This window comes from Hoplias malabaricus, chromosome 5, assembly GCF_029633855.1.
Source record: "Hoplias malabaricus isolate fHopMal1 chromosome 5, fHopMal1.hap1, whole genome shotgun sequence".
Classification (NCBI taxonomy): Eukaryota; Metazoa; Chordata; class Actinopteri; order Characiformes; family Erythrinidae; genus Hoplias; species Hoplias malabaricus.
Genome location: NC_089804.1, coordinates 26,559,434 through 26,583,602, shown reverse-complemented (window position 1 = coordinate 26,583,602; position 24,169 = coordinate 26,559,434). Strand labels below are relative to the sequence as shown.

General features: G+C 40.8%; 1 protein-coding gene across 11 annotated transcripts in view; it reads right to left on the bottom strand.

The window, feature by feature from the left end:
* LOC136697153 (band 4.1-like protein 1) overlaps positions 1-24,169 on the bottom strand; it is a 120,488-nt gene that overhangs the window by 25,488 nt on the left and 70,831 nt on the right. For 10 of the 11 annotated variants that reach the window (XM_066672124.1, XM_066672130.1, XM_066672126.1 and 7 more), the window contains 10 exons: positions 17,611-17,715; positions 13,500-13,542; positions 10,527-10,602; positions 9,061-9,279; positions 8,332-8,419; positions 7,566-7,718; positions 3,903-4,000; positions 1,573-1,748; positions 876-1,045; positions 301-336 (listed from right to left, as the gene is read on the bottom strand). In XM_066672124.1, coding sequence (XP_066528221.1) covers positions 301-336; positions 876-1,045; positions 1,573-1,748; positions 3,903-4,000; positions 7,566-7,718; positions 8,332-8,419; positions 9,061-9,279; positions 10,527-10,602; positions 13,500-13,542; positions 17,611-17,715 — 1,164 coding nt within the window. The remainder of the gene's footprint in view (positions 1-300; positions 337-875; positions 1,046-1,572; positions 1,749-3,902; positions 4,001-7,565; positions 7,719-8,331; positions 8,420-9,060; positions 9,280-10,526; positions 10,603-13,499; positions 13,543-17,610; positions 17,716-24,169) is intronic. The other variant, XM_066672131.1, reaches the window with a different exon arrangement.

The window sequence follows — 24,169 nt, the reverse complement described above, 5'->3', positions numbered from 1 at the left end:
TGTGCTCTCTGCAAATCAAATGACAGTACCAAGCCCTAACTAAGAATAGTCTGAACAGGATGCTGCATAATCTCCATTAGAATGCTTTGTTGAAATAGTCTGTAAACAGATTATTAGCTCTTATTCACTTGAAAAAGTATGTGCTGACTTAAAAGATGGAAAAGGGAACTAAAAGGGCACAAAAATTGGCAAAACCACAAGTTCCACCTAGGTAAATAAAGCTGAATGCACGGCTAATTACTGTTTACTTTCTCCTAAGTGCTCAGGACAAGATAATAGGAGGCAGGGGAGAGATACTACCTCCAGCTCGATGCCATCTTTGGGCAGCTCCTCAGTCTGAACCATTTGCAAAGATAAGCCAGGAAAGAAAAGAAGAAAAAAACAACAACAGGAAATATCGCAGTAAGTGGAGTTGTGCAATAGGTGACGTTTGGGAAAAGTGCCACACCTGGAGTTCCAAACTTCACGTTAATACAGTTACACACAGAAAACACCTGACTTTACCAGTTCTTCTGTTTACAAGCCACACCAGCTTGCACTTTCTCTCTCTCTCAATTTAAGTCACTTAAATTGAATCCAATCATTCACCCATTCATGCATCTATCCATTTATCATAACATTCCTTGGAAAGCAGAAGATTCAGAGATTCACATTTGGAAAACACATCTATTCGTTAGCAGCTTTTATGTAACACTCCATAACACTGACTGGAATAAACACTTAAAGATGTTGATATGTGTATGTCAGCTGTTAAGCATGTGTAACTTTTTACTTCAAAACATTAAAAGCACTAACACATTCCTGAAGACACCATCCAAACATATGAACATGAAAAAGTAAAGAGGCATTCAGTCTAAAACAAGACGACACTTTACCTTGAAGTCTTTCTTCCTGGTGGGTGTGGTCACGCTGGATTCGTCTTGGTCCTGATCCAGACTGAGGTCTGGTTCCGCCTCCTGTTCATCTCCCGAGAGACACTGAGTCTCACTCTTTTGTGACAGAGCATCCTGAGGCTCACACATGGTGGACAGGGGTCGGGAAAACTCTGTGGGTTCAAGAACACTCAGAGATTCCACATGGGCTTCTTTCTTGAATCAATGAACCAAGCTAAGCTTAATGAAAATAACTATAAATCCAGGATAAAGATTTTATTGAGATAACCTTGCCACTACATTACTTTTGGATAAGTGGGCCCTGAACTTCACCTAAGTCGGTTCTTCAGAGCCAGTAAGCTGAACATCCAAATGGTTTGCAAAAGGAATGGGCAAGAAACAATCTACATTTAATGCACTAAGCTGCCAGCTACTATTGACAACAATTTGTGCTTTGCGACCTTAAATCTTTAATGAGATTTTCTTTTTCTGCAGAACCTCAGGGATGTACCTCTACTTGGCTAATTCATTTTTAATTCAACAGCATTAATTGCCTGCTGGCAAAACAACAGCTTTGCTGAGGATTGAAAACAAGGGTGAAAATGGAAACTTGGAAAATTACCTTGGCCCCAAAATAATCAATTTTAGAGGAATGAATTGCTTGAATACAGAAGAACATGATTAAAAATGAGAATTGTACCTCCATCCAGACTGCGAGAGAGGAGGTGGCGTTTGCTGGTGGAGCGTTCAAAGTGTGGAGCCGGACGGTCAATCAGAGAACTGGCCTGCCGGGTTTGAGCCTGGGTCCGTCCACTGTACCTGAACTTACTGCCCATTACTAGGAAGCCTTTAGGAGGAGGCTCCGGGGACACTAACCTGGGTACAATCAGAAGAAGAGAAGACTGTATTCAGGAAGGTTAACATCAGATTATTAGTAGTTTATAATTATTCGATGGGTGGCACTGTGGCGCAGGTAGTGTCACTGTCACCCATCTCCAGGGTTTGGGGTTGTGGGTTTAAAACTATGCCTTTTGTCACTGTCTTTGAGGAGTTTGGTGTGTTCTCCCAGTGTCTGCATTGGTTTCCTCCAGGTGCCTTGCTTTACTCCCACAGTCCAAAACCTTTTGTGTAGATGTACTGGCTACTCAAAATCATGTGCGATGCCCTGTGATGGACTGTTGCTCTGTCCAACGTGTGTTCCTCCTTTGCACTCAGTGATTTGGAGTGGGATTCAGACTGATACACACTGTGCATTAAAAAGTAAATGAAGCTAATTCCGCTATGTAATTCAACAATATTATTATGTAATTGGATCTAAATAATAGACCAGTGCAGCTGGAATAACTCTCAGCAGTTAATGGCTAACCCCTTAAACTACAGGAAATATATATTAATTTTTTATTAGTCAGGAACTTCTTGCTAGACTTCGGTCTTTTGATGCAAAGGTTTCCTTGAAAACACACCAACAAATTACAAAATGCTGAGAAAACTGTTTTATTTTATTTTTCAAAAGTTTATTGTCAAAAGAGAAAAACAGTCACCTCATGGCAGACCCAGTGCAGTTGGCAGTATGATTATTTATACAGTTCTTTTCAAAGCCATATTGGTTAGGTGTGAACTCAGCTCCAATATGTTCTAGGTGATTCATCTGTGGATGCTGATTAGCATTATATGAAGAGCTCTAACAAGTGGCACATTCTGCACTACTTTCCAAATCTATCCAGACGCTCCTCCTAATTAGTGGATTCACCGCTGCTGACAGGTGTTCCAACTGTACTCACATAGAATGTGACACTGGAGCAACTGTAAGTGTACCTAAGTTCTGCATGCTTAATGGCAAGCATCAGCTAGAGACGTATAAAAGCCTTAAAGCGCAATTTCACACAATGTAACAAAGCAGCTGGCATTTTTGAACTATGACATGGTATGATATGTTAAAGTGGATTTTTAAACTCATGACCTGGGTGTATCAGGTTCAAAAGGTTGGTTACGATCAGACGACAAGCATTAAGTGCACACCCCATTGGCAACATTAAATACTTTTGACTGATTATAGACCCAGAGCTTTCTATGAGCCCCTGTGTTTTCTATCACAGTGTAAAATATGCACAAGATTCACTTTCTCTCAACATTAAACCTGCTTTTAGTGTCAAGTGCACCACCGTAGAGCAAATGGGGATTAGGTGTTTTACTCATCAGCCCCCAGCCTCGGATACTGCAGGGAAGAGACAGCACTGTCCCTTCAATCCCTCCCATCCCCAAATCTCCAGCCTGTTGTGGCGACCCTCCAGTTTCAAGTCCACGTCTCTAGCCAATAGGCCACAGTTGCTCTTTCTATCTGGATGCACCATGTTCATTTATTTATTTAACTTGTTTTTTTGTTTGTTTTAATTCTCTCATTCACTATTCATTCAGTATTTGTAGTGGGAGGAGTCTATATCTGATCTGAATGGTGATAAAATGTTACTCAAGTGTGAGTTCCAGATCATCTTTTTCTTGTACAAAAAAGAACAATTAAATAAATACCTCAGATTGTTTATGTGTAGTCAGACTACATTTTAAAACAAAACCCAATGACAACAATATTCTTTTGCTTCTAAAAAAACACTGGGGCTGAATGGGAGCATTTCTGCTCTGGAGCACAGTGTTAATAAAGACTGTGCTGTTCTCTACCACACTCTGTAAATTCAATAAGAACTTCAGGCGAGGGAGACAAACACATAAATGCAAGTCTGAACACACACACACACAGAGAGAGAGAGAGAGAGAGAGAGAGAGAGAGAGAGAGAGAGAGAGAGAGAGAGAGAGAGAGAAACAAGTTTTGGGAGAAACAGTCCATGATTAGAGCCAGGGAGGGTTCAGGAGAGGTCTTTGATCCCACAGACTTACTTAGACACACATGGGCTTTAGCGAGGTCTTAAAGAAATCTGGGTGATTGTCTGATGACAGAGATACAAAGGTAAACAAAACAGCAAAGGTGTATTGCAAGAGGAAAAACAGCCCTAAGGAACAAAGAGCTCAAGAGTTTACCTGAAGAACGTGTGATGCTCAATACAGACTTTCCACAGCCTCTTCGCCGCTCTGTGGTTGGGAAGCTTGAAGCCAATGGTGCTCTCAAACTGCTCATACTGTTCAAAAACAAAAGATATGTGCATCGTATCACACTGTAAACAATGCCTCATGTGGTGACTCAAATAAATACTCGGAATAAACAAGGCAAAGTAAAATGGACACCAATATTTTACATTAATACAACCTCAAAGCCACTTCAGAACAACAGCTCCATGATATGGATTATGGTTGGCACAATTAATCGTTTTCGATAATAAATAAATAAAGAAAACTAATAAATAAAGAACTTAGCCAAACCAATAACACCATGTCTGTTAAAAACATAAATAATAAGATTTCTCACTGGGAGTTGTAAAGTCTAAGTAATATCTGTGCATTCCATGAATTATGAAGTACAATTCCACAAGCAAAAACAATCCCAGAAACCCTATCTCTGTGGAAATATAAAAAGCCTTTAATCGGCATTTTGATATCCACTGTCTGATTTACGAATGTCAACACACTAGTCCCATTCCATATTTGTGTATTATCTTCCTCATGCAGATGAATGAAGACTGTGGCCTCTGTGTCACCTTGTATTAATAGCCCAGAATGCCATAGATCAGTGGTTCTGATGTGGTGGTACGTGATGCAGCCTGAGGTGGCATGCCAGATGACATCTAAAAACTTGCTAAATTCACTGAAAGGCTGGATAGTTGAAGAGCTAAGGTTTTCAGGTGTAAATTACACAATTGGTTATATATAATATAATATATATATAATATCCAACATGTTTTAGTGTGTGTTAAAGCTAATTAACCACAAAGTCTTGACATTGTTATGACATCTGTTACATCAGTATTGCAAATGCCAATATTCTGATTAACTAATAATATTTTCAGTAATTCATGGCCAGGAGTCCAACAGGACGTGCTCTCCCTGGGCGGGATGTATAGCCCTACGTTTCCTCCTCATCACAGAAGTTGGCTTGGGTCTGGAAGGTTGCTGCTTCTATCCCCTCAAGAAGCAAGAAAACTGGAGGTGGGTGAAGTGAAGGAATGGCTCTGTGTCCTCCCTCAATATCCAATGCACATATCCTGGGATGATGGTGTGTGTGTGTGTGTGTTGATGTATGTGTGCTGTGTCTGATCCACTCGTACCAATGCAACATACACTAGCACATCATATGCAGTGTCACTGCTGCTCTAAAATCATACCTACTCTATGGGGTTTCTGTGAGGATCCTGGCAACAAGGTGAAAGAGGGCAAACAGTATGCAGTACGCAGAGCAGTGAAAGGACTACTGTCTTTAATTGTAGAACTATAACGTGCACCAGTATGGTCAGTGGAGCTGATTATACAGATAATAAAAGTTGAAACATGGAGGTGATCATATGTGTATTACACAAGCCATAATCAGAATGACATAGGTTGTTCTACAGATAAGGATAAAGATCCCCTCTAAACCAAACACAGTTAACTGAGGATACACCTTCTGTCCTTCAGAGGGTCATCTGATCCTGTTTAAATTGCAATTTAGCCACGAATACCTTTGCTAATTTAACAAACACTGCACAAAGCCTAGGGCTTGCTCCGGGGCCTAATTAAAACTAATCTGGGTCTTAAACTCCAGTGCTGTGATCTGTGAGAGAGATTGCTGAAAGAAGCTGAGCTGGGAGACAAGCCTGAGCTTTTCTGCAGGCGGAGGGGACAAACAGGAGCATGGCATTTTGGGCAGTGCTCTAAATTTGTGCGTCTCATCTCTTTTCTGGGCAGCGCTGCAGCTGTGGTGAGCTGTCTGAAGGGGCTCTTTATGTGGGTATCTCACAGGCCCTCTGTTCGCCTCTGTTCTGCCAGAGAACCGTCACCAGAGCCGTCACTCACAAACTCTGTCCAGTCCAAACCACAGCCGCAGGGCACACCAGGAAAAAGAGTTTGGAATGAACCATGGGGCTCAGCAAGAGCCCAAGATGTTCAGCTACTTATTGACATTCCTGTCAGTTGCATTAATGTATGATCAGCAGAATAAATTCTCATCTCTGGCCTGGGCCTGGAGGACTGACAGGGAAGTGCTGAAATTTTTGGTTCTGAGTGTATACCTAACTTGTACAGCAGTGTGGTTCTCAGTCCTGGTCCTGGTGGGACACTGAATTGCATGTTGTTGTTTTCTCCTCTCTCCATCACACCCACTTCAGCTTTGGAACACAATGTATGATTTTTGCTCTTGGGGTTCCCATGCAGTTGCAGAGTGTAACTTTTACAGCACTGTCCTGAAATTGGGGTGTGGGGGAGTTCCTACCTTCTTCCAAAAGCTACATAATGCAGTTTCTGTAGTGCTGAGCCTGGAATAGCAATGACAGAGGCCCTATTCTCCCTATTACAGTCCAGTTGAGCATCACAATGATTTTGAAGCTGTAATGTTAAGGTAAGAAGACTACCTAGTGTTGCTTCATTTTGCTCATTAGTTGCATCAGGTGCACTGGAAGCAAAGCAATTTCTAAACTGCGCATGGCAGTGCCCCACCAGGAACCAGGATTGAGAACCATTGTGGTACAGTACTGGGAAAAAGACCTGTATGTTTAGTTTATTCAAAATTACCAAAAAAAAATAAATAAATCACCACTTCTTATAAAAATCTGAGGATAATCCCTCACAATTTGCTAGCTCTCAGGTTAGTTTGCCCGCTGGAAAGTCCTCCCTAACTCTGTATATGGGAAAAGAAACAACATGACTCTCCGTGCGTGGCGAGAAATGGTATCTAGAGGTGTTAGGGCTAGGGTTAGGTTTCACTTTAATAGACATGGAGCTTCTAAATGTAAACAAACAAGACAACAGTTGTTCCTCAGATTAATTAGAATCACTTTATTTGCCACTGTACTTGCACACAGAGGAATTTGCTCTCTGCATTTAACCCAATCCGTGCACTGAAACACACCTATACGCACACACACTAGTAAACACTAGGCGGCAGTGAGCACACATGCCTGGAGAAGGAGCCAGCCAGCCTTAGCCACGGCGCCAGGTGCCTTGCTCAAGGGCACTTCAGTCATGACCTGATGGCTTTGGGGATCAAACCAGCAATGAGCAAAGTTCCCTAACCACCAGTATCCGTTAATAATTATTCAGATATTTCAATCAAAACTGAGAAGACAAAATGAGGAGGTTCCTTAAACAAGAAAAAGAGACTCCTAACAGTCATGCAAGACCTGGCATCCTGATAAACCATCGCCATCAGATAAACAATGCTTAAATGTTCATCGATGACAGAATTCCTTGGTTCTAAAAGGCATCTTTCCATGGTGTGACTCAACAAAATGGGTCTGAAAGGATGTACATCTGTGAAGAAGCACTTACTGAGAAAAGGAAACTGAAAAACTGTTGTTGGTCATCTCTAAGCCAAAAGCTGGCCACAAGCGAGTCATGATTTGTGTGAAATTCGGAAAGTGGGTCTCCCATAAAGAATGGAAGGGCGCGTTTACAGTAGGAAAACCTAACAAACTGGATACTAGTTGGAGTTTAACTCTAACATACTCTTAGAACATTATCGTCAATAAAACTACATTTAGTTGCGTTGCTTGGAGGATAAAGAATAAAAATAATTCTGTGGAGCACAGCAGAGAAATCATAGGGAAGTTCAGGTACCTCTCCCGGGCGGATCTTTATGTAGAAGTTGCTCCTCTTGTAGGAGATCTTGAGGATCTTGGGCCAGGCGAAGCGGTTGATCCTCAGGCGATCGCGGTAGATCAGCAGACCGTTGGCACTAACTCCCAGCATGATGTCTATCCCTTCTGAATCCTACCTCAGGCATCAGAGAGAGAGAGAGAGAAACAAATACATAATGCATCAACAAGACATGGCTGTAGATTCTGGCCATTTTTAAGACCAGAGATAGTCTTAAACAGAACATTGAAACTGTTTTTTATCCTATATTGCTTGGTCAAACCTGTCCATATATAAGAGACTTTCATTGAGTACTGTCATTTGACCTTCTCAACATCTTATAGTTGGGAGGGCTATGTGGATAAACAGATATTCAATCTCAATATTTATTTAAAGCAACACTAGATAAGATCTGGTGTTTTCTCCTGGGCAACCCCTAATGTTACAGCCATGTCCTGAAATCAAGCAGGTGGGTAAGCGATGGGGGTTGTTTCCTGTCTGGCAACAAGAGTTACTTAGTGCTGTTTCTGTGGTACTGAGCCCAGAGTAGCAAAGACAGTGGCTGTATTCTTTCTATTATAGGTCAGTGAAGCATCACAATGATTTGAAGCTGTAAATGGAGTTGCTTTAATTGGGAACTTCAATAAAGGTGGTGTTGAATGTCACTACTCCACTGTAGCAAGAAATAAGTTTTGGTCTAGAGAACAGAATCAGATATCAGAATTAAATCAGAGCTGTTTTGCTGTACCTTTGCATGATGCAGGTCGACCCCATACATGGACAGCTTCTTGGCATTCTCCAGGAAGTTCATTTCAGCCTCAGCAGGAGTCATTCCTCTGAAACATGAGATAAAACGAGCCATGGATTAAAACAGCAGGAAATCGTCCATTCGCCTTTGCTGATAACAGGATAAATATGAACGCCGGGGGTTGTGTTTCAGCTCTGGTTAAGAGCAGAAACTCGCTCGAAGCCTGAGGAGCTTCAACACCACACGCCACTCACTGAGAGCCCCAGCTGCGTGGCTTATTGACTTTCAGACTCAGTAGGAGTCAAAAGTCAGCTGGCACTGCTTCAGCACAGACTAGAGTGACAGATGCTCAACAACATGGTGGTGTTTGTCAACATGTGTCATTTTACATGACTCTGTTCCAACCTTTATCCATCAACAGGTTGATTTTTTGCTGTTGTTAGAAAATGCAGAGCAATTGCAAAGAGTGAGCATTTCCCAGGTGGTTGCTAGGGTACTGATACATGAGTGGTATGCTCTATAAGTTATTTTCTTGGGCAATGTTTGGTTGTGCCTAAGAGGTTTGGTGGTGTTCCAGGTAACTACTAGGGTTTGCAACATGGTTGCTATAGCTTCTTTGGTGGTTTAAGGTTTAGAGGCTAAACTGCTCTATGTTGAATAGGCAGTCATATTAATGCCTGTGGCAGACAGCATCCAAGGCAATATAATGTGCTCTCTTTTTTTCATCACCTGTAGGTGCGATGGAGCTCCATGACTCTGTCCTCCAGCTCACGGGTCTGGTTGGGGGCTAAACGGAGGTCACTGATGTAGTCTGAGCCGTGTTCCTCCTGGTCGTAGTCCCCGAGCTCGGCCTGGACGGTGTAGGAGCCCAACAGAGTGTGAGTGGCGAATGAACACGGCAGCCGGCCAGACAGAATATCATCACGCAGCTGCAGACATAGGTAATACCTGAGAGAATGTGGGGATGAGAGAGAGAGAAAGAGAGAGAGAATATTTTAAATTAGTAGGCCAAGAAGAGTGAACGTTTGATGCTAAATGGAACAACAGAATGTTAGAACGTATCCAACATTTCTTGTTACATTTGCCTGCACTCTGTCCAAAAATCTCTAGACATCTTTTGGAAATCAGGGGAATTTATGAAGTGTATGGCCCCTTTGCTACACTGACCTCTGCTCTTCTGAGAAATGCTTTGAATAGATGTGAGGACATTGCTGTGAAGATTTCATTTCTAAGCTGAAGGACATTACTCTCGGTGGAAACTGACCACGCTCTTTCTGTTCAGAGAAAATCATGTACCTTCATTCTTTACTGATTTTTATTTTCATACATGATTTGAACATGTCAGCTGCTCTTTATACTGTGTAAACATTTCAGAATAAATTGACCAATCGATAAGGCCCAAAATACCATTCAATAAAACCTCTTCACAGTAACTCAGATTAAATTTGAAGGACATGTTTTGATGTTCTCCTGAAGAGTGGCCACTTTGGAGATACATGTTTCTTTGGACAGTGACAAGATGCTGGGACCTTAAAGTGAATTAACTGGAAAAGTATTTAGCACGTTAATGTCATTTAAAACACCAAAAATAGCAAAGAATATACCGTATGATGTCATTGCTGTCAAAAGGAAATCATATACCTCCAATATAGGAATTTTACAGGAGAATGGGGAAAAAACCTTTCAATGGAAATCAATGTTAAAATATTTTAAATAATGTAGTAAATTAAAGGATCCACAAAAAAAGAGTTACCTGTTTTTCTTTGGACAACGACAATATGAAACTGATTGTTTGTCATTTCTTACTTTTGTTTCAGTGAAGAATCTAATTGCTTTCACTCCCCAACTCTTTAAGTGGCCATTTTAAAAGTTTATTAAAGTAAATGGCAGAATCTCTCACACATCCACACCTTTAGGTGTCAGTGTAGTTGTCAGCTGTTTCATAATGTGAAAAAGGATCATTTAAAAAAAGAACTGGCTGCTCCTTTTATTGTTGAATTGCTATCACCAACACAACCACTATCTTATAAACTCTGACCTGATACTACTGAGGGGAACAATTTGGTCAAATTTGGATACAAAAGAAGAAATAAGGTGCTCTGCCACAAAACCTCAAAAATTAAAGGGTCGTGACCATTGTAGTGGTCAGATTTGAATAATGCAGGGATAAGTGCTATATATTGTGAGTGTCCTACCTGGTGATGTCCTCCATGAGCTGAGAGGGATCAGGAGGGTAGAATTTGACAGCAAAGGCAAAATGCCAGGGAGAAGCTGAGGACACACACAAACACACACACACACACACACACACACACACACACACACATACACACACACACACACACAAGGTGATAGGAGCTTAAAATCGGTTCAATACATTTCCCATGCAGCTCAGTGGAGTGATATAATGAAAACGTTTCCCTCATCCTCCCCCTAAGGATCCCAGCACATCGCCACCTCATAAAACTGAAGGTCAGAGAGAATGAGGCTCCTTTGCCTGAGTTACTGCTTAGTCATTCTCAGGAAAAACAGCATCTAAAGGCTGAATTAAAGGGTCTGTAGAGCTCACGTTCTCCCACAGGTCTGTACAGATCATGAGAAATGAAATGTTTCTGTGCATGTGTATATATATTTACACTGTGCCTCAATGCCTAGCTTAGCTGCCTATATGGAGACACCAATTTCTACTTTATTTTTTGTGTGTGTGGACATTTTATCTATAGAAGATTAAGTGCATTTGCAGATGAGCCTATTGTTCAAGCTATTGTTTGTTGTACCCAACAAAAAATTCTTTTTTGCTTGCACTTAGCTGTAATAAGTCAAACCAAATATATATAGTCAATATGGCTAGCAGTGAAATGTTTTGATTACTGCTCCTTCCATTAATTCCAACAATAACAGTTTTAAGAACACTGTACTCCACAGGTGAGAATAGGGCTCAGTTGCCAGCTCTGACAGAAACACAAAGCAAATAATAAGAGCTCTTGGGCAAGACTCTTAATGTTACATTAGCTAGCCTGTGTAACATGATTTCTGGTTAAGTATTGTCTAAGTAGAATAAGTCAATATCGTGTTTGATAAGGTTTGATTTTGGTTAAAATTCTTCCAAACCACAAAGCTGCCTATATAGACTATAGTGATGTAGGCAACTCAATAGTTACTGAGACACAGCCACTACATCAGTAGTATATATTATATACAGTAATACATACCTTATGTGCGTATCTGTGTGTGTGTGTGTAACTCTGAAATTGACTGTAGCTAATCTGTTGCTATACAATTAAATCACCCCCATCTCATTCACCAATAGCCACCATAAGCCCATGACTGACCAGATATATTTGGCTGGCAGGCCATTCTCAGCTCAGTAGTGACATTGATATGCTACTGGCATTGTGGTGTGTGGTAGTATGAGGCCAAGCATGGGACATTACTCTGTCACTGCTGGGATGAGAAGAGTCCACAAGCTAAAAACCTTTTGAAGACCAAAATCTGACCAAGAAAAAAGTCAAGTCTGACTTGAAGAAGAAAGCGTAAATCAACTTGTGGTGATGAATGTAAATCACGGTTGCAACCGATGATGGCATTCATTCATTCATTATCTGTAAGCGCTTACCCAGTTCAGGGTCGCAGTGGGTCCAGAGCCTACCTGGAATCATTGGGCATAAGGCGGAAATACACCCTGGAGGGGCGCCAGTCCTTCACAGGGCAACACACACACACATATTCACTCACACTTTTTTTGAGTCACCAATCCACCTACCAACGTGTGTTTTTAGACTGTGGGAGGAAACCGGAGCACCCGGAGGAAACCCACGTGGACACGGGGAGAACACACCAAACTCCTCACAGACAGTCACCCGGAGGAAACCCACGTGGACATAGGGAGAACACACCAAACTCCTCACAGACAGTCACCCGGAGCAAGACTCAAACCCACAACCTCCAGGTCCCTGGAGCTGTGTGACTGCGACACTACCTGCTGCGCCACCGTGCCGCCCCAATGATGGTATGCAGCCATGAAAACGTTACAGTGGTGAATGCATCACTAGCAAAAGAAGACGGAACCAAAGCAAAACTTACAGTATATTTGAGATGGCAAAATCAGAGCTATGAATGATACCCTTCTCATATTTTGTTGTATGACACAAACCGTGGCTGGACAATAATGACACATCCATCTGAAAAAAAATTAAGTTTTCTGTTTCCACAGTCTACAGCTAAATCTGGGAAGTGATTGTATATAGCAATACTGAAATCTTCCACTGCTGCTCATTTAAAAACAGTATACTTGCCAGTTTATCATCAGCTGTCTACTGCCACAATGTAAACACAGCATAATTGTAAACCTATGAGGTGGAGCTCCAAGGCAGGGGCTAATTAAAGTGTCCAGTAATTATACACCGTGATTAAAAACCTCTGCAATCATCTTGAGCCTGATACGCTCAATCCAGCCACATAAACATTACTAAGCCTCTACAATATCTGTCTCACTGCTGTACTGAGGATCGTCTACCACCCACAAAATATCTGGTCAGTGGTGGTCCCATGTGTGGTCTAATTTCAATTATAATGATGGATGGGGTAGAAGGAGCTGATAAACTGCACAGTAAATCCACTACAATCAGGGTAGTGGGGCTAGGTGTTTCTGATAAAATGGCCAATGAGTGGAGGTAGAGGAGGTTGTATGTACCTTTGGTCAAACTGTAATTTTTGCTGTTTTTTTTTTTCTTTTCAAGTAAAATAAGTACACATCCTCTACAGAGAACACATATGCGAACACGTTAAAACATAGCCACAGTTTATTTGCTTAATGTATCGCACTGGGAGAAAATAAAAACAGAAATGTTTTGCATATGTAATGCAGAAAGTATGCAAATTTTATGTTTTATCTTTTCCCAATATGTTATTTCCAATATGAAAAATGCCAGATTTAACTTGCTGCGTGGATGTGTTCAGAGTGTGTGTATATCGCTGCTGTCAGAACAAAACCTTGTTTCTCCAGAAATATAACTTCACAGAAAAGGGGATTTTTTTTCTTTTCTAATTTGGAGCCTTTCTATTGGTTCATCATGAAATGTGAACAAAACGAAACGGAGACACAATGAAGTTTTGTTCCAACAGTGACGTGAAACTGTGCGTCAAAGTCCAATCTGCTGTGTACTCACCCCTTATTTGCTTCTTGATCTCCTTGGAGGGGTCCAGCCAGTTCTGCAGAACAGAAGAGAGAGGATGCACATCAGTGTTTGTGTGTGTGACACGTGGCTAATAAGCGCTATGCTGCCTTTGATTCTGTATCTCTGCCTAATTGTGTGGAGTGTTTCCGGTGAAGAACTCTCCATATGCTTTAATTGAAGAGAAGAAGCACTCCTTCGCTCCTTGGAGAGATCCAGAGGGCGGGAGGAATGCAAATCTCAGCATCTGCTTTTCCTCATACAGCTCCCAAATTAGCTTCACTGCGCACTTGGTCTATCAGAGCAGATCACAGCCAATCAACACACTCTGTAACAGAGCAGCAGCAGACTTCAGCTCCAATATCACATGTCGCTCCACCCTCATAAAGCCAGAGCTTTGCCCCTAGAACATCAAACCAAGTCTCTATAAATCAGATTTCTTTGGCACTTCCTACCAATCACAGCATTAGCTTTAAATTTAATGAAGGCTGTTAAACTTAATTACTCGATTTAAATAAAATCCACTGATGAAAATGTACTTTCTTGATGAATCATCACTGATTAGTTGGCAATTTGTACTTGATTGTAAAGTGTTTTAAATTCTCCTATTCATCTCTCATTCATCATAGTTTCCAACTCCAGCTAACAATGTACACTAGCCTGGTAGGCCCGAAGTGATGAATTACACTTGGAACTTTATTTATTCATCCAATCATCTTCTGTAACCACTTTATCCTTAGTATAAAATGTGATTAACATTTTAAAGCAACATTAGAAGGTATTTCTACCATAAAAAACGCTTCAAATTCATTGAGATGCTCCACTGTCCTCCATATAATACGGAGAACAGAGCCTGTGTCTTTACTACTCTGGGCTCAGCACTGCAGAAACTGTGCTATGTAACATTTGGAGACAGGCAGGAAACCACCCCCTCCCTTTCCCTCTTATTTCAAGACAGTGGCATAAAAGTGAATTACAATCTGCAAATGTAGGGGGAGCCCAGGAGCAAAAACTAAATCTTATGTTGTGTTGCTTTAATAATCAGCTAAATAACGTAAACATATAAACAGTTAACATTTGAATGGAATGGAAGAATATGCAAATGAAGCTACACAAACAACACCTAGTGTTGGCAAAGAAAAGTCAATTAAATCTGCATCATGAATGAGTCCAGAAAGGTCAACTTAACTACCTAGCGATCTTAATTATGATAACAGCTGAATGAGATTACAGATAAAATGCAAATGTCTGCTCAGTGTGGAGCTGGCTTCTGGGTTTCAGAAGGATATTTCACTGTACATACACAACTCTGTTTTGCATTTAATGGTAAATGTCTGATTTTACACTGGATTAGGAACACTTGCCTTGTATCTATTCTCATTGCTCATTTTATCAGCTCCACTGACCATACAGGAGCACTTTGTAGTTCTCTGAATATGTTTTTATCCCAATTTCACCCTGCTCTACAATGACCAGGACCCCCACAGGACCACCACAGAGCAGGTGTGATTTGGGTGGTGGAACATTCTCAGCGCAGCAATGACACTGCCGTGGTGGTGGTGTGTTAGTGTGTGTTATGCTGCTATGAGTGGATCAGCCCTCAGTGTCACTGCTGGACTGAGAATTGACCACTAATTATTCATCTGTAAGCGCTTATCCAATTCAGGGTCGCGGTGGGTCCAGAGCCTACCTGGAATCATTGGGCGCAAGGTGGGAATACACCCTGGAGGCGCCAGTCCTTCACAGGGCAACACACACAGTCTCACACTCACACTTACGGACACTTTTGTGTCGCCAATCCACCTACCAACGTGTGGTTTTGGACTGTGGGAGGAAACCGGAGCACCCGAAGGAAACCCACGTGGACACAGGGAGAACACGACCACCAATTAAAAATATCCAAACATCCTCTGGCAGCATCCTGTGTTCACTGATGTCCACTGAAGTCACGAGAGGACAGTCAGCCCAAAGTGTGCAGCAACAGATGACTGTCTCTGACTTTATATCTACAAGGTGGACGTGTCTAACAGAGTGGACAGTGTTAAAAACTCAAGCAGCACACACTAACACACCATCACCATGCCAGGGTCACTGCAGCGCTGACAATGATCCACCACCCAAATCATACCTGCTCTGTGGGGGTCCTAACCATCAAAAATCAGGGTGAAGTGAACTGCAGTCTGTAATTGTAGAACATCAAAGTGCTCGTGTGTGGTCAGTAGTGCAGATAAAATTGACAATGAGTGTAGACACAATGTAGTTGTTCCTAATCCAGTGTATATAAAGTGTCAATGAGCCTTTATTTAAGAAAATACAGAGATGTGTACACCTCATGAATAATAGTAATGCGCTGAAATGGACTTAACTTGAATTGGTCCAGATTCACTCTGAGCATCTTGGAAGTAAATGCAATTTGAAGAGCAATAAACTCATTTCAAACCAAACGATATATTTATGAAGTGGAAAAAAGATGCACTCACTCAGCTGCCTGTGAGATTGCTGCAACTACATTATAAACATTACCTCCTGATTAATCCTGCTCCCAGCTCCTACTTTTGATGAGGGCTTGGCTTTTGTCCAGGTAACACACTCACCTTCACCAACTGCTCTTTCAATGCTCATCCGAAGTTGATCTTTGCCATGATTGCAGGCTATTAGTGTGTAAACAGGCCTAGGGTTAGGACTAAAGAGTGTGCAGAGCTTACTGTAGCTAAAGTGTCTGTACATTGGCGCAATTACAGCTCGGGTAATTCATCAACATGCTTAAATACCTTGATGCGCACTGAGTATCTATTATCTGCCTGGATTTCCTTGGTGGCAGGCCAAAAGCAAAACACACTCAATTATCAGTGAGCCAGCTTTCTGCCTCTCTTCTCCAGGGCTAGAACGCTGATTATTCCTCCTCTGTCTTTCAGCAACACACTCACATATCATGGAGGAATAATGAATGAAGAGAGTGCAGTTTCCTTGCTTGGCAGGAGATTGATATACTTTGTGATGGCAAGAAATTGCATTTCAATCGCCTTTGTTGGGTTCTAACGTGGCAAAAGGCACGCTGAACAAAACAGCTCAGATGATTACTGCTGGACACCTTGTAGCAGAGCGCAAGGGTCAATATATCGAGTCCTGTACAGCCACCAGAAGTGTTACAGATGGCAGGAAATCACACAGTTCAATGAATAAAACAAACGCCTTTACATAAGCCTGATTGATCAGACAGTCAAATGAATCTGAAGGCTGAGGGTTCAGCTAAGTGTAAGTTCAGTTAAAATGCTATAATCATTACATGTTAATAAATAAATAAATAAATAAATAAATAACACCTGGCTGCACCACTGGAATCCGGCTCACTAATCTAATCCCTGCCAATGGCATAATTACCCCAAATTGTCTCTCTCAAAAACAATTACCCTGTCCCCTCCAGACTTGAAAAGCACCATCCCATGGCGAATAAACAGGCATTTTGAATCCATCACATTTCTGTGTACCCTAGGACGTCTGTTTATCCCCCCATTGTTTCCTTAGATGTTAACGCAAAACAGACAAAAGTTTAGATCTAAACTGAGTTGTACATGTACACAATTGACCTTTGGGTCTATTCCTTTGTAGCCAGTGTTACAAGTCTGGACAAACTCTGAAGAACAAAAAGGTATGGCAGAGATACATTATTGTCACCAAAGTACAAACCGTGTAAATGCATTTCTAACGGTACAATAGTGGTTTTAAAGTCCAGTTGTGTTCCCTAAACGTTCCAGAATGAGAGGTGAATATTTGTAAGCTTTCATTAACTTTATATTTTCAGTTATTATAGAATATGATGCAATTGTTTTCTAACTAAAGGTACTGACATGGACCCTTTAAGGTACAACCACAGTGACAATAGGAACTGTAACAAAGTCTTTAAAATACAATCTAGACTGTGTGGTATTGTATCAAAGCTAAATGGGTTGGAAATGTTAACAAACTGACTTTGTTTGACCGTTCTCCATAGCTTATGATATTATGTAAAGGTAGTTAGTTCATAGTAAAAGATTTGCAGGTGAAACAGGGATGGATAAGTTGTGTATTACAATTCTTCTACAAGTCTTTGAACAGCTTTTCTAACCTTCTGGCTTTCTGAATCACGGAAGGCCAGTCCAAAGTAGTCCTTCTCCAACAAGTTGAGGTGTTCACAGACCATGTCCATCAGAGCTTGCCCCTTGCAGTGCTTCTGTGAACACAAACAGCAGAAAAAAACATTACATAAACATTGTGTCAACACCATTTTGGCAGTAGCCATGTTGGCAGTCTAAATATTTTGACTGTGTGAAGAATATTTTGAAAGCAAGGGTAATCACCTTTGTGTGGGCAATGTTTTTGTTTGTTTGTTTTTTTTACCATTTTCATACTGATTCATACAATGCTACTGAGCTGGGAGGGTAAAGACTTCAAAGTGCTTTCTCCAAGACATGATTATCCACGGCTTCTTTTCATTCTACTGCTAATGCATCACCTGACAGCTCTACATGCTTGGAGGAGAATGCTATTTGACCAGACATGTAATAACTTAAAGGCAACGTCTATAATTGTCGGGAACTGCTGTTCTCTTGTTTCTTTTCATTTAGAAGCTGTATGACTTTTAGGGTTGAACACTGTGTTTAAGAGTGAAATATTACTGTTTGTTCATGGTGGTTTAATTACCACAGAAACTCATTTGTTATTCAAGTTGTTTAGTTTTGTATCACTTCCAGTCTGTGTTTACTTTTATGCAGTTAGCGGTCTCCCAAATTTAGATTCAGTTACACCTTAAGAAATAACTACAGCAAAAATAAGTCAGTATTACCCACCTGTGGAACATGAACAGAACAATACCCTCATTCTGGTTCATGATTTTCAAAATTTGGTCTATTTGTATCTAAAAACCTCCAGATTCTGTTTCTCTGCCATGAACAGAGAGAGAAAGCCTAGAATATTGGACTGAGACCCTTTCTGTTTTTTTAGCCATTTACAAACACTGGGGCTTCATAAACACATTAGACCAGTTTCGATCACTCAAACACATGGTGAGGAAACATCCTCCGAATTTTATGACAAGTGTTTTTCTTTATACTATAAATTTATTATTATAAATATATTTTCTTTTATGATTGTATTTCAAACACCGCACTGGCTAATTCAAACATCTCATTAAACAAATTCTACAGTGAGCTCAGATTTGTGTATATTCAGACAGTCATGCATGGACATATCTGGTACACAACTGCTGGCTGCTTTTTTGTATTGTGGGAAGCCAAGAATCAGCTCGTGTGAGCAGAATCCTACACAATGAAGACAACCCAGAGCATTCTGTTCTCAATTCTCAAAGCAATAGTGGTAGTTTTCCCAATAACCTCTATCCACTACATACTGTAGAAAAAGCGCCAGCATGAGGGTGCTGCCAAAAAGAGGCCACTTATATCACCATCTCTGAATACAGCCACAGTGGTGCTTACATAATAGCTAAAAAGCCTGAGCTGGAGAGGCTCTCCACTGTGACTGGAGCTTTAATCATCGCTGTGTCTGAACACTCTCCGGATGTTCCCTCAGGGCCACAGAAGTCATAGCACCAACTACTACTCACTGACTACTGGGTGACACACAAAAACATACATTCACATACACACATTGGTGTTTATACAGTGTTAGGAGACTGGGGACTAGGTTCTGTCTGCATAATCATCCCTCTTTTCACGCCAAAGTCGCCTTGGGTGTGTTTTGTGGCCAAAAACCTCTACTTTTTTTCTGCTCCAGTGGCTAGAGAAATCCAGTACATTTGTAGTCAGATGAAAGGAATGGTTTATTTTGGCTCTCACTATAAATACAGTCATATGAAATGTTTCAATAAAGAGATTAGCTTCTTTTTGTTGATATTCTAAATGATAAAAAAGTCTTTCCTCTATATCTTCTACAGAGAATCCTCCTTGTGGAATTTGACCTCTGTGGCACCTCATATTTATTCCCTGTTGAAACAAAGAGTCATTTATGACCACTTTAGAATTTCTAAAAACTGGGAACATGTTTTGGTCATAAAAATTTCTAGGGGTGGTACTAAAGGTTTATTAAAGATTTTAATAAAACTCAATATATTTTCATTTATATATTATATTGCTTAAGTGAACATTTTAACAGGCGTTCTGCCAATAACATATGGAACTTGAAATATTTAGTGCCGTAACTCATGAATTTGAATTTTAACAATTTTGAACTTGTGAGTTGGTGAAATATTCAAATTTATAGGAACACTGTGTAAGATTTGGCATTTTTGCTCCTGGGCACCCCCTACATTTGTAGAGGGTATTTCACTTTTTCAGCAGTGCTGAGCCCAGAGTAGCACCAACAGAGGCTCCATTCTCCTAATTTAAAGTCAATGAATCATTACAAGTGTGGCACGGTGGCGCAGCAGGTAGTGTTGCAGTCACACACCTGGGACCTGGAGGTTGTGGGTTCGATTCCCGCTCCTGGTGACTGTCTGTGAGGAGTTTGGTGTGTTCTCTCTGTGTAAGCGTGGGTTTACTTTGGGTGCTCCGGTTTCCTCCCACAGTCCAAAAACACACGTTGGTAGGTGGATTGGCAACTCAAAATGAGTTGTGAGTGAATGTGTGTGTGAAGAACTGGCGCCCCCTCCAGGGTGTATTCCTGCCTTGTGCCCAATGATTCCAGGTAGGCTCTGGACCCACTGTGAACTGGATAAGCGGTTACAGATAATGAATGAATCATTACAGTGATTTTAAAATTTAAAGCATACAGATACATAAATTTTAATTGTTCACATTTAGATCCCAAAAATAAAAATCTAGGCCACAGGTCAAATAACTAGGCTTCCCAGGAAAAGTAATCTGACAAGTTGTCATTTTGAAACACATTTTTTTCAGCAGCTAATTTTATTAGAATTCAAATTAAAGAATTATGCCATTAAATATTTCAAATTTATTTAATGCCATAAAAACATATTTCAAATAAATAAAATTCAATAATTTAGTATTCAAATACACACATAAGTCATTTAACGCTATACTTCATTCATTCACTGAAACCACTTATCCAGTTCAGGGTCGCGGTGGGTCCAGAGCCTAACTGGAATCATTGGGTGCAAGGCAGGAATTGGAAACAAGTTGGAAAAATCCTGGAGGGGGTGTCCTTCACACACACACACACTCACACATTCACTCACACCTATGGACACTTTTGAGTCACCAATCCACCTACTAACGTGTGTTTTGAACCGTGGGAGGAAACCCACATGAACACAGGGAGAACACACCTCACAGATAATCACCCGGAGTGGGACTTGAACCCTCAACCTCCAGGTACCTGGAGCTGTGTGTCTGCGAAACTACCTGCTGCGCCACCGTACCGCCCAACTCTATACTTAACAAAGCATTCTACAAAGTCAGGATCATTTTGTGCAATGCAAGGTAAGATTGTTGTTCTGAGTGGTGCTGCTACTGATGCTGCTGGTGCTACTTTCTATTTAGCCCGTTTCCGTAGTGACAGTGAGGCGGCCGTTGCCATGGAAACAGATGAAGAGTGTTGTAGCTGGAGCACTCATGAGTGGAGAAGTTCCCCTCCTTTTGCTTCATTAGGAATGAAGGGGGCACTCCATTTGGCTTCACTAGAGTAAAGACATGGGTAGAGTTTCATCATCCGAATAATGTGCGATTAACCGAAAGCAGGAACTCTTCAATCCAAGCAAATCATTGTTCTGAGATCTGATTTAGATAAAGCTTATTGAGGAATCGGGCCAGTTCCTTACAGCAAGCCTAGTAAGAACAGCTACGACCAGAGCTGCAGAGTATATTCCTTGATAAAAGTAATTGTGACATTAGCCTCTTTCATAGTGCCGGCTGTAATACGCAAATCAAACCAAACAGTCCAAACACAGTTCCAGATTCTGTTTGTATTTTGATGAATATATTATATAAAAAAGTACTTTTTAAAGTTTTTTAAAAATATATAATGTAATATTTTTCTAAATATTGTGTTTACTGAAATATTATGGCACAGTAAGTACAATTAGTAAACAGTTTATGTCACCAGCCATAAAATCTAGTATCATTTGCTAATTTGGATCATGATATGTGCCTGTGCCAGATCATAGAATGCTGCAGCATACATTCATTCACTGTCTGCAACCGCTCTTCCAGTTCAGGGTCGGGGTGAGTCCGGAACCTACCCAGAATCACTGGACGCAAGGTGGGAACACACCCCGAGGGGGCGCTAGTCCTTCGCAAGGTGGCACACACTCATACACTCACACCTATGGACACATTTGAGTCACCAATCCACCTGCCAACGTGTGTTGTTTTGGACCATGGGAAGAAACCGGAGCACCCTGAGGAAACACACACCGACACAGGGAGAACACACCTCACAGACAGTCACCCGGAGCAGGAATACCTGCTGCGCCACCGTGCCACCTGCTGTATACAAATCAAACCAATCACAGCTGTGTACGGTGAGCATCAGGACCAATCATTGTTTCAGATGTGTGTTTGTGGGAATTCTGTTGAATGCATATGTTCATATAGATCCACAAATGGAAAAATGTCATGAACAAAAAAAATATAATTGTCATTTGATGGATTCATAAAGTTAAATGGACAAATTTGTTGTTTTTTAACACTAACAGTGTTGATTTAAAACTGGAAAATCTAATTTCTTTGAGAATTTGATGTCATTTAACCTCAAAAATGTAATTGGAAAAGCACTAAAGTTACTGAACGCCACTTCATTCCTCCAGAGAACAGTTATAAGACTCCACAGCCCTGGGCTTGGAAGCTTTATGCGACTCTAAATGACAATTGGCCCTGAGTATAGAATCCCCTGGGTCATGCTCAAATGCATCCCATTCTATTGGCAGTGCTTTATAGAGATTCTATTGGAGATTATATATGTTGTGTTGGGTGCACTTTAAAGAAGTGGAATTCACTAATTCTAAGGTGTGTTCATAAATGTTAGGATATACATGCATATGTGAGAAAGTAAGTCAGATATGTCTTGGAGCCTCAGCCAAGACCATAGCTGCACCCTCAAAAGCAGAATAGATGAACAGTGCTGAAAAGCAGAGCTGTCTCTGAACATCACTCCAATATGCTTCCTCTAGGCCTTAATGAGAACATTCGCCACTGACTTAAAGAGCACAAACCCATTCAAAGATGTTTCCCCTCCCTTTCTACCACCATTAAAATCCAACAGAAAGCAAGGACACAGAGCTGTGCGGAGAGGAAACTCATTTGCCCCAGAATCAGCCCGCTCCTGAGGGCGAAAGTTGACACAAAGTATAGCCTCACTTTGCCCAGGGCTGTTATTATCAACTACAAGTCTTAGCTAGGGTCCATTTAACGTCTTACCCTATCGTTAATGACACAAAGGGGCCAAGGCCCCTCTGAAAGCAAAAGGCACAGGTGACGATTAATACAATAGAGCAGAGCGCGGCATGAATAATAGGCTTTGCTTTGTGTACTGTGATTAGTAGAGAGAAGAAAGAAAGAAAAAGAGGGCGGGAGGGGCTCAATGAACCAGAGCAAACCTTATAAAAATGCAATTACAGTGAGAACGTGATAGTCCAGTGCCTCTTAAAATAGAACGGCCGGCTAGGATATAATCCTATTAATCGCCGTAGGAGTGCGGCAGTGTATTACAAAGAGCATGGGGAAATGGTAAATTGGCAGTTAAATGGTTAACATGTATATATTACAGTGGTGGGTTACTATTTGATAGTATTTTCCTATGCTATCATAATAGTTATAAACATATAGTATTAGGATAAATTATTGCAAAACTATTAAACAATGAAACATTTGAAAATATTTGTTTATTATTAATTCCCAAAGTTTTGCTTTAATTTGTGTGCTTACGGGGCTGGTTTTAAATTAACTATTTAAAAGGCTATTTACAGTGAATCTGAGGCAAATTGTAACTTGAACACCATTTAAAGTGGCCCCAAGCACAATTAAATGTTGCATCATTAAAATAAATTAATAGAATAAAAAGTTGGCAAATAAGAAAAAACTTTTAGCGTCATTTTAAGTCTTCAGTCACAGCTCAGACATCAGGTTTGGAATCAAATACAGATTTGCTCAAATATTGTCTTATAGAAGTTGTTAATTCAGACATTTTGTGTTTCTGTGTGTATATAAAAATAGCTTTTAGGAGTAGTAGTAATGTTAGCTTCAGTAAAAAGTGAGTCGTTGCTAAGCAACCAGTTCTCAGTAGAGTAAAAAAAAATGTATTTAACACAAATATCAGCACAGGTAGAACACTTCTCAGCCAATCAGATTGTGTGGTCTGAATTACCGTAAATTCAGAAATGTATTGCAATAATAGTAATAAATTGTTAAATTGTCCACTTCTACTTCAAATACCTGCCAGATATGATAGTTTCCTCCTGACGGAATGTACCTCATGAAATGCAAGAAATACACATCTTAAAATCACACACACACAAACACACAGAGGGAGAGAGAAAGAGAGAGTGGGAGGAATATCCTCCATCCACTGCTCTGTATCTCCCTCCCTCTACTGTGTAGTTTATATTTAACATGAGCCCTGATGCAATGTGCCAGGCTCTGATTAAACAAGACAGGAATCGTATTAGATTATACTGGGTCTTTATGAGGCTGCTGATTACATCAGCTGGCTACAAT